The sequence below is a fragment of the Poromitra crassiceps genome (genome assembly GCF_964638095.1).
Source record: "Poromitra crassiceps genome assembly, chromosome: 3".
Classification (NCBI taxonomy): domain Eukaryota; kingdom Metazoa; phylum Chordata; class Actinopteri; order Beryciformes; family Melamphaidae; genus Poromitra; species Poromitra crassiceps.
Window position 1 is genome coordinate 94,895,681 of NC_139625.1, and position 15,510 is coordinate 94,911,190.

General features: G+C 43.5%; 1 protein-coding gene across 1 annotated transcript in view; it reads left to right on the top strand.

Annotated features, from left to right (window-relative positions):
• The window catches only part of LOC310773377 (uncharacterized protein), a gene marked incomplete at both ends in the record, with an annotated part of 61,353 nt that extends 58,481 nt beyond the window's left edge, over positions 1 to 2,872 (top strand). Inside the window, one exon of the mRNA XM_083633244.1 lies at positions 2,855 to 2,872. Within this exon, the coding sequence (XP_083489370.1) occupies positions 2,855 to 2,872 (18 nt within the window). The remainder of the gene's footprint in view (positions 1 to 2,854) is intronic.
• Between the last annotated feature and the right edge of the window lie 12,638 nt (positions 2,873 to 15,510).

The following is a 15,510-nucleotide window of genomic DNA, read 5'->3' on the forward strand; positions in this document are numbered from 1 at the left end:
CAACAAACACATTTTAAACACATTTATATGTGACATCATTTATCATCATTTCCATTCAGTCACATGTGAGGCTGAAAGGTCCTGAGTCTGGAGTTTGATATGAGTGACATCATTTCAATTTCCCCTGAAACATTTAGCCTGATAAATCATGTACAGTGTTTATCACACACTAAATCATATTCAGGGTTAATGGATTCACAATCAGAATATCAATAAATACAGACGCTAATAATTAATCAATAATCTTCAGCCAGTCAGAGAGCACAGACCTCTGTGACGGCTTGTTATTATTGCTTGTTTGTGTTCTGGTTACTGATATCCAATAAACTGAAAACACAGGAGATGGGAGCCGCCATATTGGTCTGCAGTAAAGGTTGCTATGGTTACAGACATGATGTACAGGAGTGGAATGACTCCTGTTAGTGTATAGACTCAGTCTGGTCATGTGACTCCAGTCTGTACCAACATATGAACATTGAGTCTGTTAGTGTATAGACTCAGTCTGGTCATGTGACTCCAGTCTGTACCAACATATGAACATTGAGTCTGTTAGTGTATAGACTCAGTCTGGTCATGTGACTCCAGTCTGTACCAACAGACATTGGCTGAGTTTCCCAACAAAGAAGCTTCTTAAGGAGTTAAGAAGCTTCTTAAGGAGTTAAGAAGGCTCCAAAGAAGTGTTTCCCAAACGCCTTCTTAACAGAAGAGAAGAAAAAAAAGAGAGAAGGCTCTTAAGAAGCATCTTAACTGGAGCTGTCCACCATCTCGATGTGAGAGGTCCTCTGCGGCCCATTAGATTGCACTCTGAGCCCACCAGTGGGCCACGACCCAGTGTTTGAGAAACACTGTTGTAGAATAACCTAATCGTGGTCAACGATTTTCTTTTTTGACGGTGGGACGTTGATCTAACCCTTTTACGTCTCCTATACCAGAATTGGAGGTATTGAATGTGTATAATCTATTTTACCGACCCACTGAGTGGCGACATGTCTCTCCACAGTAGGAGAGGCGAGCCAAAACTGGAGGGAAAAGCGCGAGGAAGCCGTTCTCATACAGTAAAATGGATGGCAAAAAAACGCTTTCACTTCCGCGCTGATGCACAGCGGTGGCAACGGTGGGGGGTTCCAAGAATAGATTGGATGCACACTTTGAAACACGCACCATAAATAAGCCCAGAATCGCAAGAGCTCCATCAGAGCTCTCAACCGGACCGCCAAGAAACGAGCGAAACCCATCCAGCGAGCCCCATCCAGACTGCCAGGCAGAAGCCAGGGAGCAGCAACTCGTTTGTCACAGACCCGCTGCAGAGCCAAGGAGGGCGGAGGAGAACGCCCACGGAGGGAGGAGTTGGAAGCAGAGGGGGGTTTCCTGCTGTTATGGAGGAAATTACTGTTCAAAACTATTGTTTAGATGTCTGACGTCTTACTGATGCCAAAAATGAATGGTTAAAGTGACTGTTCTATCGAATTTCACAAAAAGCCGTTTATCTCTGAATAATTTTTCAGACGCTGAAACCATGCTGTATTCAACTGCTAATGCTTACATAACTACTAACTCTACAAACTAACTCTTTTAGACAGAGAAAGCACACATTCTATTAGTTCTTTTGAGATATTGTGTGTTCACAAAATCTTAGCAGAAAAGAATCCTCGGGTCTTGAAAGATAAGCCAGAATCCTCAAAAAAAACCTCTGGCAGAACCTACCAACAGTAAAAAAAAAACGGCTGGCAGTGAATGTGTTAAACATTATTTATTTCAGACATGGACTGCAGTTCAAATTGCTTTATATACACAGCATACAACAAAATTGCGAGAAACACTACAGAATTTAAGCGACCTTGGGTTCTGTGAAAGGTGCTATATAAATCCACAACATTCTTATTATAAAAGGAATCCATTCTGATTAGAGGAATATAGCCTACGGTAAAACATTTAAAACACAAGTAACCATATATACAGGGGAGATTTTCAAGTGTTCCCCAATTTTAAACACTAAAGGGTGCATGAAAGAAAGGAAAAAGGGAAAAACACAAGAGGAACAGTGGACACAAGTATCTCATTTTGCCTGATGCGGCTGGATCTGCCAGTGTTTTGTCATTAAGAAGGTGTTAAGAATGCCCCAGACCCTTCTTACAAAACCTTCTTAACGAAAGATCATCTTAGCGCTAAGAAGCTTTTGGGAAATGCAGCGCCTTCTTAACGGAAGATAATTTTAGGCTAAGAAGCAATCGGGAAATGCGTTGGCTTCGTTGGCTTCTTACGGGAGCCTTAAGAAGGGTCAAAGAAGCTTCTTAGCACTAAGAAGCTTTTGGGAAACGCATGCCTTCGTAAAGAAGCAATTGGGAAACGCGTTTGCTTCTTAAGGGGCCCTTAAGAAGGGTTAAATTAGCTTCTTAGCGCTAAGAAGCTTTTGGGAAACCCAGCCATTGACTCTCATTCATAAAGTCAGTGTGAACGGAGCTGCTGAGAAGCTGAGGAATATAGTTTCATGTTGAATGGAGGAGATGGAAAATCACTCCTATGGAAGCTTATGAAGGTTATGTGTTCATTATCAAAGAGATGATACTGACTGACTTTATTTACCCTCCTCTCTCTCTACAGGTTGGACCACGGTGGAGTGCAGAGGTTGAAACCAGGTGTGAGGAAGTGTGTGTGTTTAGTTTGATTCATGAAGACAAAGAAACAGAGTGTGTTCGCAAAAACAGATAAAAGCCATTCTTAAAACGACCTGTCTTATACTCTCTCGCACACACACACACACACACACATGCACGCACACACGCACACGCACGCATGCACGTGTGGACCGAGTGGTTCTAAGTTAAAGGTCTGTTGTCGTGACAACGCCACCTAGAGGGATAAAGGAGCCTAGGACTCCTGGTTTGTGTTTGAAGTACCACAGGGATGAGCAGCAGTCTTTTACCCAAAAAGGAGACAAAGTTTACCAATGAATAATTTAATAAAAAATCATTCAGCAAATAAGACAGAAGTATAAATGTAAAATCAAGGCCTTGTCTAAAACTATAAAAGGCACAGTCCAGTTAAAACGTCTCGATATAATGCAGCTAAAAAGGGGGGGTAAAAAGTCTTGCACAGCCCGGTCTCTCCACAGCCAACGGTCCCCACAACGCCGTCCAGTCCTCGGTGAGGTTGGTCACTCTCCCCAGCGCTGCCCGAGATGCGTGGTGCCTCTCCTGAAGCCGCCGCCGCTGCTGCTGCTATCTGTAGGAGGAGAATGCCACCAGTGGGAAGCTCACACAAAACCACAGTCAGGTAACTGACTGGACACACTTGTGACACAGACACAGGACAGATAACTGACTGGACACACTTGTGACACAGACACAGGACAGATAACTGACTGGACACACTTGTGACACAGACACAGGACAGATAACTGACTGGACACACTTGTGATACAGACACAGGACAGATAACTGACAAAGTGTGCGGTTGGCCTCATGGCTGAGAGGGTCCAACGTGCGGTACTGATCAGATGCCATCCTTCGAGTAGGAGTGAATTACACTCGACGGTATCTTACTGGATGGATGAAACTCTCGTGATGAAACGGAGACAGTGGCTGATATTGCCTGAAACATGAGCTCTTTAACTCTCCTTCCATCGTGCTCTCACTGACTGTGGACTCATACACATCATATCAGCACAGTCCTGATAGCAGCTTCATAGGGCAAACTCTGCTATTAGCACAAAGGAATAGGTGGTAGAGGACCAATTGATTGCACTGGAACAGTATTGAAGCACACAACAGCTATTCACTCAAATGGACTCAATTCATTCATAATCATATTGGCATTTTGGCATGTACCTTTCCCATAGGAAAAACATAACAAAACAATAGGAAATGCCTGTGTTGCTGATGAATTGGATCGCAGACATGTGGCCCATGTATGACAAAGAACAAGGTTTAGTGCATGTTATTATTACTAAAACAGAAAGTGACAATGTGGTTGCTCTACACAATAACAATGAACCAGTGTTACAAGCTTGACAATAAAGCCCTTGGATAGAGACAATCACCGGATACTCTGTTTCAAGATTTAAACAGTCTTCAGGAAAAGTGATCAAAACAAAAATGGCAGCATCAAGGGAGCCAGGCTATTAGTGATCTAAGGCTTACGACTAGATCCTCCTTGTCTTTCTAAGCCAATCACCATTCAAGGGGAATCAGCATGGTTAAATCAACAAGTTTGATTATGCGAGTCTACCTAAATTGATGGACAGCCACGCTGCGCCAATCGATAGGTCTCTCTGGAAAGGTAGCAAACCTGAGTGAAATGTCCATCACATTGATTTGTACAGTTTGGCTCTGGGTGGATTAAAGTTCAGAGCTTCACTCAAGGATGCAGGTTGGGTCATTCTCTGCTCACCTCCATGCAGGTGGGGGGGGGGGGGGGGGGGGGGAAGGGGGTCGGGGTTTTTTTTTTTCGCTCCATGGGGCAGTTGTGGAGTTTTCCAGGGAAGCGTTCTCCTAAACAACTGAAGGGATGCAGGGTGCTGTGGCTGTTTCCCTGGAGGGCTGCACGCAGGGTTTGTGGAGTGGGGGGACATCGCCCGACTCTCCTGCTGAGTTGAGCGATACATCCCAGGCATGGCTTTCCTCCGTCATGGGGAGTTGAGCGATACATCCCAGGCATGGCTTTCCTTCTTGGCTTCTACCAGCAACATGAGATCAACACCAAGCAACTGCATCAGTTGTTGCTGGCTCAGCAGACAGCATAGATGTGAAGCTGTAATTCCCAGAGTATACTGTAGAGGGCCAGGCTATTTGCCGGTTGGCAGTTTTCAACCCAACACAACAATGGACGGCTTTGCTGCTCCGCTCAGCTGAACTGTCCTGGCCAGATGTTGTCCCAGTTTAAGCTGTAGATGATTGCCTGCATCAGCTGGTTGCGCTTATATTTGTGTCTGACAGCCTGCAGGGAAATACAACAAGGCATTAGAGGGCATGATGCTGAAAACCCATTTCATCTTATTGAGAGCGCACTGTTGGCAAACAACTCACCAGGAACTCTGTCTCCCCCGCATTCACAGTCAGCACATTGTGGGCAATGCGCTCCATGATTGGCTTGAGGTGGGACTGGTCGTACGTAGAGTAGTGCCTCTGTGTAGGGGACTGCAACACAAAAGAGGAGAGATCAACTCACTCAACTGAATGCATGTTTACTTGCTGCCTTTGACTCCTTTTATGTCTACACGGCAGGAAGTAAAACAGGTGCAAGTAAAACACTAATGAGGGTTTCCAACTTCCAATCCATTTGGGTGTTCCTGGGCCGTGGCAATAATCGATGTCTTGCTTGCACCTGTTTTACTTCTTGCCTTTAGACACAAAATGGGTGAAATTGATGGGAAGTGAAATAGTCTCATAGACTTCACTCATGAACTCACCCATGGCAGGTTTTCAAGCAGCTGCTGGGAGAAGCAGAGGGAGGCAGCAGCTATCTCAGAGGGCAGGTGATGCACCAACTCGTAGTCGAGCAGAGTCACATCTAATAGTTTGCCAGCATGGTGGTCTCTAGGGAAGACTAGACAGACAGAAGACAATCACTTTGAGAGCCCCCGATGACATAAACACTACATGTACATGAAGACAGGAGACCAAATTCAAACTCTCCGGCCCCTATCTTCCCAAACGTGCTAATTAGTGCTTGCGTGGCCTTTAACGCTCGGCGCAGCGCAATTTGGAGGCGTTGCCAAGTGCTCTGCTATTCTCCATGCAGTGCAAAATGGCTGTGCGCGCCGCGCTAAATGCCCATGTCTAAAGCAACAATTATTCACAGGTCTGGCCATGTGCCACATGGGCTCACATTAATAAACTAATCACACACACACACACACACACACACACACACACACAAGGCTGTGAAAAAGAGGACCCCTTTGAAAATGTTTTTTTCCCCTCGCCAGTCAGAGCCATAGGCCACGGAACCGCCCGGGCCACACGGGCCCGGGTACATTTCAGTTCCCCAATTTATTTATTTATTTTTATTTATTTTTTTACAATTAAACCTCATTTACTTATTACACTCGACTTGTTGTTTTTCAGATGTGATGTGAATCTAAAGTGAACTAAACAAGTCAGATCCACTATAAATGTTTTTCAGTAGATGCTGTGATGTAGCCACAACAAAGGTGCAATATTAATGTTTTTCAGGAGATGGCTTATGTTGCTAGCTATAGGTTCTAAACAAGAAATATGGTTCAAATGTTTACAGTAGTTTTCCTTTCTTGCTGCACTACAATGTTACAATGCTGTGAGACGGAGCTAAACACAAAAGATGCAATATTAATAGTTTTTCATGAGATACTCAGTATTTAATATTAATACTAATACTAATAATAGAAAAGGAGAAGTAACTGAATAATGACATCACAACAGTATAATCATAATGTTAATTTAAAGTAAATATTCCCTGTAAATATGGATAAAAGTCCAAAAAACATAACATTTTCTTCTACGCTGCCGAGATTCCATTCCTTACAGCACCCCCTATTTAATAATAGTTCCAGCGCGGCTGCGAAAATGTGGTGGCGCATTGTGTCAAGTGTACTGGCTCGGGGAACGGTCCGGCCCCCGGTCCCTTAGGTTTCTGACAATGTGGCCCCCTGAACAATTTAGTTGAATAGCCCTGCTGTAATTTATAGATTAATTACAGTATGCTATAACTTATTTGTACTGATACGTATGCTTATATTAACCCAGTGGCACTCATATTCTGGTTTATTTCAAGAAAAACATTTTGGCTAGTTGAAATTAATTGGCCCGTAACTTTAAAATCTAGCAGCCATATTGGCTGGTGACAAAAAAAAAGTTTAATCTCAAACCCTGCAGGGAGAGCAGGTGGTGACATAGGAGTGAGTGAGAAAAGGAGCAAATATATGATTGTTAAGACTGAATACTGACATCACAACTGTCTAATCCTAATGTTAATTTAAAATGAGATATTCCTATATGAATCTGGCTTCAAACGACCAAAATCTTTATATGATGATAATAATAATAATCAATGATGGTGGTTCACAGACGTGTGCGTGTGCATGTGTGTGTGTGTGTGTGTGTTCAGATGCGTTCCGCTGCCTATGGTCAGAGCTGCACGCAGGCCCGATTTTAGCCTGCTACATTAGGGTGGGCTGGTAGGGGGCAACTTTGGCGGTAGGTTGCCAGAGAGGTTGTCGGTTCTGGGATGGGGATTAAGTTGCATTATATTCTAATTTATAAAGAATGATTTGTAGCAGGGTGTAGAAGCCATTTCCAGAGTTAAGTGTAATTGGGGACACTAAATTGTTCCAGTAGGTGTCACCATTCTGTTTTGGGTCACCAAACTGTAAGTAGGAACTTTCACTCAGGTGGCCAATGTTTACAAGACTAGAATTATCAAAACTATTCGCAAACTAACTATATGTAGGCTACAAACGAACTATTTACAAAACTATTGCCTATATTTCCAAGACTTTTAGTCTTATTCAAACTCAAAATGAAAAGTGACAAAGAAAACAACTTTGAAAGCAGATTGACTTACCCTAAAAATAAATAAAAATCCTTCATCCAGTTTAAAATAATCAACTCCATAACATGTATTTTCATTGGATGAGCTTATTTCTCAAATCAAATTAAAGACTAATCCAGTGAGACAACAAACTACTTGCCATTTAGCCTTCAAAACAAGACTTATATTTACAAGACTCGTAGTCCTATTCAAAGTCGGAGCAGTGCTTGTGGACGGTACAGGAGCTCTAACGTTATCCGGAGCCTCTGCTGATGTGCTGGCAGCAGCATCGCTAGAGACAGAAGCAGCACGGGGCTTTGGTATAACAAACCGATACATCATGAACGCACAGCAGCTGCAAGAGTGTTGTAAGTCGCTTTGGATGAAGTAAATTAATGTAATGTAATGTACGTCAAGCTATACGCTAGCGCTAGCAGCACAGCATTCACGAACTGAGAGAAAGATTATTTCTAACTTCCTAGAAAAGTCACCATGGTGTGTGGAAGAATAATAATCGCTGATTGGTTCTCTACTGCTGGGGGCGTGTCTTTGGGTAGGGGTCTGCTGACAGACACATCGGGCTCTATCGTTGCATCGGCGCAGTTTCTAGGCCGAGCGGCAGGCGCAGATCAAAGCAGTGGGCGTGGAAAGGCGCACTTGATATCGTCGTGCTGGCGCTAGATGCAGCCCAAAGCATTACAACCACGCCTTTTAGGCGTAAAATTATGCACCGTCATGCTCATTGGATAAGTGCAATAAACGAATCGCACGCTTGCCTTTTTAGCTCCAATTCCAGTGATCCCGCAAAACCAGACGAAAGCCAAACGCTCTGCCCCCCCCCCCCCCTCCCTTCATCCAGCCTGTCTGTCTGCATTATAGGCTATTATTCCATATTATTATGCTTCTCAAACCAATCTAACTGCAGTTTCAATACTGCAAGCATGTAAATACGCTACACTATAGCAAGATCAAAGTGAAAATAATGTACTAAACGCATCAGCTAGAAAAATATAGCCTATTAGATTGGTGAAAGTTTGTCCAGAAAGATATCGTTTTCTCTCCCCTGCTGCAGGTAGAATGATGCACATAAATATACCCTACATTATGTAAAGTCATTGCATAAATGTGTTTTTATTGTAAAACTAAATGTGGAGTAGGGCGAAGTTATTGGAGCGCACATCACAGTATAGCAGATGACAGTAGAAGCTTCCGAAGCGCGTTCCGCTGTCACTTACCTAAATCACGTTAAATCCACACAGGGTATATATAGGCTCAAGAGGACATATATGTTTCACATAAGGTGGTGTTTCATTTCATGTTTTATTTGGTCCAATATTGAAATGTTCGACAATTGCAGGTTGTCTTACCATTACACATTATTTTAGATCTACCTTTTATATCTATTTCGGCTCATTTAGTTGCTATTTAGTAGCGAAATGGAGGACCCAATTGCATGCTGGGAGTGGACATTCACAGGCAGTAAACTTACAACTGCTATTTCCTATGGGAAGCTGGGTGCTGCTATGTGTTGTGTCTGTTTGAGCGAGGGAGTCAGAGAGAGAGAGAGAAGGGTGACTCAGAGGCAGAAGAGCACTGGCGCACTGAATAGGCCTGGTTTCAGAGAGAGACAGAGAAGGGTGACAGGGGAGAGGCACAAGTGCACTGGCGCAGTGAATAGGCCTGGTTTTCAAAGGCGCAAAGCGCTAAATTTAAGGCAGGTGCCAAGATATCAGTACGCCGAGATTTAAGGCCGACACGCCCACTTTGGCGCATTCAGGGACTCCGCCACGCCCATTCGGCCTAAAGCGCATTTGGCAGCCTAAAGCCTATTGATATTTTCCCGAAACAGGCGCAAGGCACGTTTTTTTGCGTTTAAGGCCCGTTTTAGCGCCGAAGGCCTGTGGGAGAATAGGGACCATCATTTCTCCACAGTTGAGTCTGGGCAGCGGAGGGCGACAGTCGAGTCTGTTTGTTTTTCTCAATACATGAGTCGAGAGGACTTTGGAGGCGGGCTGAAGCTCAGTGCCCACCCAATCAGACGCTAGAATCGCTACTGATATTTTCTGTGCAATTTTTCCATTGGCTGGGGGTGAAAATAAACATATTTTCCTAACTTTTAATTGGGCCCTGCTAAGGAAGGTATGTGACCATAATTCATTTCAATGTCCGCTATCAAGAGCAATTCAGTTGGTTCATGAAATTGCTGGGCTGCGTGCCGTGCAGTGTTTGTGGTGTGGGAGATCCGAGCTGTCAAAAGAAGAAAAAAAGACTCGCTCCTGGCCAATCCCGCCACTTGACTGCTGTGTAGGCGGGCCGGGCACAGTGCATGGTTTTGCCAGAACCACAGTGGGTTTCGTAATAACACGGACCATAGGTTTTCCACACTAGGTTTTCATGCAGCGTCTCTATTGGCTCACGTGAGCATGGGCCCCTGGCCAATCCCGGGGCTTGAATGCTGCATGGAATGATCAGAGCCCTATCAGAGGCGCACATAGGTTACGCAAAAACCACGCCCTGTGCCCGCCTACGCAGCAGTCAAGAGCCGGGATTGGCCAGGCGCTCATGCTCATGTTGGGAGCAGCAACAACACCAAGCGAGGCTGCAGCGAGGCTGCAATGAGGATATTGAAAGACAAAATCCTACATCGCACCAAAGCATACAATGTATTTTAATGTTATTTGACCTTCTAACCACCCGCCTCAGCCAGAATAACAGATGCTGCCCTTGGCCATTGGGAAGGCTAACCCTTTGCTTTTGGTTTTATTTATTGTGTATGATTAAACTTTCTATCTATGATTTTATATTATTGCATGTTTTTGTAGATTGTTGCGACTTCACTGGCCTGGAACAAACGGCTGGGGGGGGGGGCGCTAGGCCTATGTGCTGTAGCCTATTGTATTTTTCATTTTATATTTTTCATTTGCAGGTTAAACTGTCAGCTGAGCTCTGTTATTGAAGCTTTGGCTGAAGGCCTGCATTTTACAATGATGTTTTGAAATAAGTGTTTAAAAATCGATTGTGTGTAAAAGCTTGTGTTACGTTTTCATTGGCATTATTACAGTAATTTATTTTCAATGTCCGCTATCAAGAGCAATTTGGTTAATAAAATCGCTGGGCTGGGCAGTGTTTGTGGTGTGTGGGAAATGTGTTAAAAGCTTGTGTGTTACGTTTTCATTACACTAATAATTCAAAAGATACAAATGGGAGTGCTGCATTGGGTCAAGACATCAATATGTTAGCAGAGTAAAAATCAGCTGCTCTTCCAGGATGGGGCATATATAGATACAACATTAAGACCCTGATGAAGACTCTTTGAGTCGAAACGCGTTGGTATCCCTGCTAGAATAAAGGATTTTTAATCTAAATTCAGAGTGCCTCGGATGTCTCCTTTTGCTGCCTTCAACACCTGGGGAATTTCCTGCAACCACATTGGACGGCTACCTTTTTATCTTGACCCTAATAATTTATTTCAATGTCCGCTATCAAGAGCAATTCAGTTGGTTCATGAAATCGCTGGGCTGCGTGCCATGCAGTGGTTGTGGCGTGGGAGATTCCAGCTGTCAAAAGAAGACAAAAGACTTGCTCCTGGCCAATCCCGGCGCTTGACTGCTGCGTAGGCGGGCACAGGGCGTGGTTTTTGCGTAACCTATGTGCGATTCGAAATCACGCCTATCAGAGCCTAGGGAATGATGGAATAGCTGGTTAGGAATAGTGTGACCACTGTGGTGCATCGGTAAGAATGCAGGCAGCGCCGCGGGAAGTAGGGGTGCTGCAGGTGCTGCAGCACCCCCTAGATTTTTTCCCAATTTTTTTTTTTTTTTTTTTTTTTTTTTTTTACAAATGTAATTAAAAATATTTTGCAGTGCACTCTGTTCCTTTCTTGTTTAAGAATGTTTCGGGAAATTAAAATGTAGCCTATTTAAATAGAATTATCAACAATAACAATCAATGAAGTTACATGCTTGTAGGCTAGAGAAGAAGAAGAAGCGCGCATGCACGCACATGTTGTGTTGAACCAACCAACAACCAATACGAATTGTTTAATCTGGCAATAAAGAAATGTGAACTTGACATGCTATTTTAATAGCCTACTCAAAAATGCACCTCCCACTATACAGCAAAGAGAGGAGTCAATGTTTATTGATATATGCCATTCAGATCAGAATAATTAGTCTAGTCATTAAGTTTGCTGATAATATTTCTATCATGTTAAGTCTGTGTCATGTTAACTGGTGTATTCAGAGCAAATAGGGAGATATAGAGCATTATCATCATGCTATATATCTCTCTCTTTGCTCTGAATGAGTGAGAAAAGGAGAAAATACTGAATGATTACATCACAACAGTATCCTAATGTTAATTTAAAATTAGATATTCCTCTAAATATGGCAAAAAAATAAAAATAAAAAACGTCCAATTTTTTTTCGGTGGGGCCCTTGTGGGCCCCACCGAGAGCCCCTTCCTCCAGCACCCCTGCTTAAAATGACTTCCAGCGGCCCTGAATGCAGGGAGGCCGGGCTGATATTTCCAGTGGGTTTATTACACAACAGGGATGGTGTATGTGTGCTTCTGTAATCACAGAAAATAAAGGACATAGTGAATATTAATATGTGGAGTTGGCGTAATTACAATGCACACAGACCTGCAGCCTATAATCCAATATGTATCATTAAGTACATCATTTCCACATATAAATAGCATTACTAAATATATAGAATATTTTGCATCCTTTAACATTACTACTGTACAATAAAGATCATGGAAACAACATTAAGAATGGCAAATGAATATATATCTGGTGGATAAATGTGCAGAACGGCTCCCCTAGTGGCGCCATCGCGGCCTACACCTCACATGCCCAACAGCCACGTTCCACATGCACTGCAAATCCCACCGTCACCAAACAACTTCTAAACATGCAACAGAACAGAAACTTGCCTCTCAATGGACGCACACACTCTGGTCCACCACTCCTCCACTGTCCAAACTGCCCCGCAACCGGCTATAAATCAACTAAACAGATCACAGCAGCTCACTAAACGCGCATGAAGCTCTCCATAGCAAATGAAGACTGCGCGGAGAAAAAAAAAAAAAAAAAAAGACTGCGCGGAGGATTGATTGACAGTCTGACCGTCTAGAGACTCTAGACCATTCTCCCACTCGCCCAATAGAAATCTGCAGGAGGAACTAAAACACATATATATTCAAGCAATAAAGCAATAAAGGATACGATTATCTTCATAGATCCCAACAGGGAATGGCAAGTCCTTCATCACACTAAGTGTTAATTTGCACTCGAAAGGTCAAAGAAGCTAAATATTGAAATATTCAGGTAGGAACCTTTGTTGTAATGTGAGCGAGCGGGGAGCATAATATAAACGGACAACACTGACACACGTTCATTACCTTCCTATCACTCAGTTTATATTGGATCATTTGACAGTCAGGAATGAAGTGGTTGATCCTGTAATGGAAACCTTGTTGTAATGAATCAGTCCAGCTCACAGCATGTTGGGTGTGTTTATGTAAAAGGTGTGAGTCAGTCTGAGGAGAGAGAGGAGGGGCTCCCTCCCTCTAAACCACTCTGTCTGTCTGGAGAACATGACAGCTGGACCACAGCTAAGAGGTAAGATGACGATCTAACTCACTGATGATGATTGTAAAAAAAAAAAAAAAAATCACATGATGAATAATTCTCCCATACCAATGATTTAATATGTATTGTATATAAGATTCATGATTCAAGATTCATTTTAATAGCCATAGTGAGTAATCTGATTACAACAAGGAATTTGACTTTGATAGTGCAAGTATGCAGCGCAGTAGGGGTGTCACGATACACTCAGTTCACGATATGATACGATACACGATATTGGGTTCACGATAACGATACGATACGATATTTTAACTTTTTTTTTCGTGATCAATTTGTAAATTGAGGGGGATTAGCTCCACGCTAATTTGAGTAATTTCACCATTTTGATCCTCCCTGTGTGTAACATCCCTCGTCTGTTCAAACAAAGCAGTGAAAAGGAGAGCAAGCATGCAATCAGATGCAGATCAGTGCCACCATGTTCAGTTTCTTTTTCTCGCGATATGAGATTTCATCTCAACGATACATATTGTCACGTTTTGATATCGCCATATATTGTGGGACGATATATTGTGATATCCCTACAGCGCAGTGATCACATCAATAGCAGAAGATGGAGCAAACAGAACACAATCTCAAATGATAAAGTGCAAATTAAAAGTCATTTAAAGTCACATATAATAGGACGGGGGGGGGGGGGGGTAGTGTCCGTGGGATGATGTCCATATAAAATATCCATGTAAAATGTCCAGTAAAAGTCCTTTAACACATTCACTGCCAACAGTTTTTCCAATACTGTAGGTAGCTTCTGCCAAGGGTTTTTTTGAGGATTCTGGCTCATCTTTCAAGAGCCGAGGATTATTTTCTGCTAGGACTTTGTGAACACAAAATATCTCAAAAGAACTAATAGAATGTGTGCTTTCTCTGTCTAAAAGAGTTAGTTTGTAGAGTTAGTAGTTATGTAGGCATTAGCAGTTGAATACAGCATGGTTTCAGCGTCTGAAAAGGAAAGCTGAGAAAAATGCCTTTTTGTGAAATTCGATATAACAGGCAGAACAGTCACTTTAACCATTTATTTTTGGCATCAGTGAGACATCAGACATCTAAACAATATAGTTCTGAACAGTAATTTCCTCCATAACAGCACCCCCACCCCCCTCTCCTTCAAACTCCTCCCTCCGTGGGTGTGTCTCTGGTGGCTTTGCAGCGTTTGTCACAGGCGAGTCTCTGCTGCCTGTCTGTGCTGCCTGGCTGCTGGCGGCCGCTCGTCGGGCGAGTCTGGATGGGGCTCATTCGTTTCTGGGTTTTCGGTTGTGAGCTGGGCTTTCTGCTGGTGTTTCAAAGTGTGTTGCACCCAGTCTATTTTTGGAATCCCCCACCGTTGTGCGCCAGCGCGAAAGCGTTTTCGCCAAACCATTTTCATGAGAATGGCTTCCTCACGCTTTTCCTGGTGTTTTTGCTCGGCTTCCTCTAGTCTGGAGAGCACTGTCGCCACTTAGTGGGTCGGTAAAATAGGTTATACACATTCAATAGCTCCCATATTTTAATAGGAGATGTAAAAGGATCCACGTCCCACCGTCAAATTTTTTTTTTTTTTTTGACGAGTTAACTCGTCCACGGCAGTCAACCGTTGTTGTTTTTTTGACGAGTTAACTCGTCGACGGCAGTGAACGTGTTAAGTGATATAATGGGGGCAGAGTGTGGGGGAATAGGATGGTGTCAGTGGGATAATGTCCATGGGGAGACCCCAGCCGGTTGTGCTCAGGAGGAGTGAGTGCAAAAGTCCTGATTTGTGGGGGCTTTCAGGTCTCATTGAAGAGGCGGATGGCAGCTGGGTAGAAGCTGTCCCTGTGACGAGAGGTTCCGGTACTGCCACAGAGCAGTCTTCTGCCATGGGGGAGGACCCTGAAAGCTTTATGTTCTGGATGGGTGGGGTCAGCCATCATTTTGTGAGAGTGCCTTAGCATCCTGGCAGTGTGTAGGCTCCTCTTCAGCACATTGGATGATGATGCGCTGCATTCTGGACATGTCCTTGCAGCCAGACGCTGATGGAGAAGGTGAGGATGAACTTGATTGTGGAGGTGTAGAAAAGTGCCAATAAAGCTATAAACTATAATAGAACCGTGTAAAAGAGATTTCTTGCCGAACTGGCCCTGCAGCTCGCATATGAAGCTCGCGGCCTCGCCCGCAGCTCGGCTGCTGCATGGCCTCACCTGCTCTATTGGCCTCAGTGATGTCACTCGCTTATATAAGATGATTTATGACATCACTGAAGATGTCACAATACCTATGACATCATCAATGCCTATGACATCAGCCGTGATTTCATAAGATGAGATCGCTCTTATGACGTCACTATGAAGGGAGCCTGTGAGCAATGTTTGTTCTCTTTGTTTCAATCTTTGTCCCAC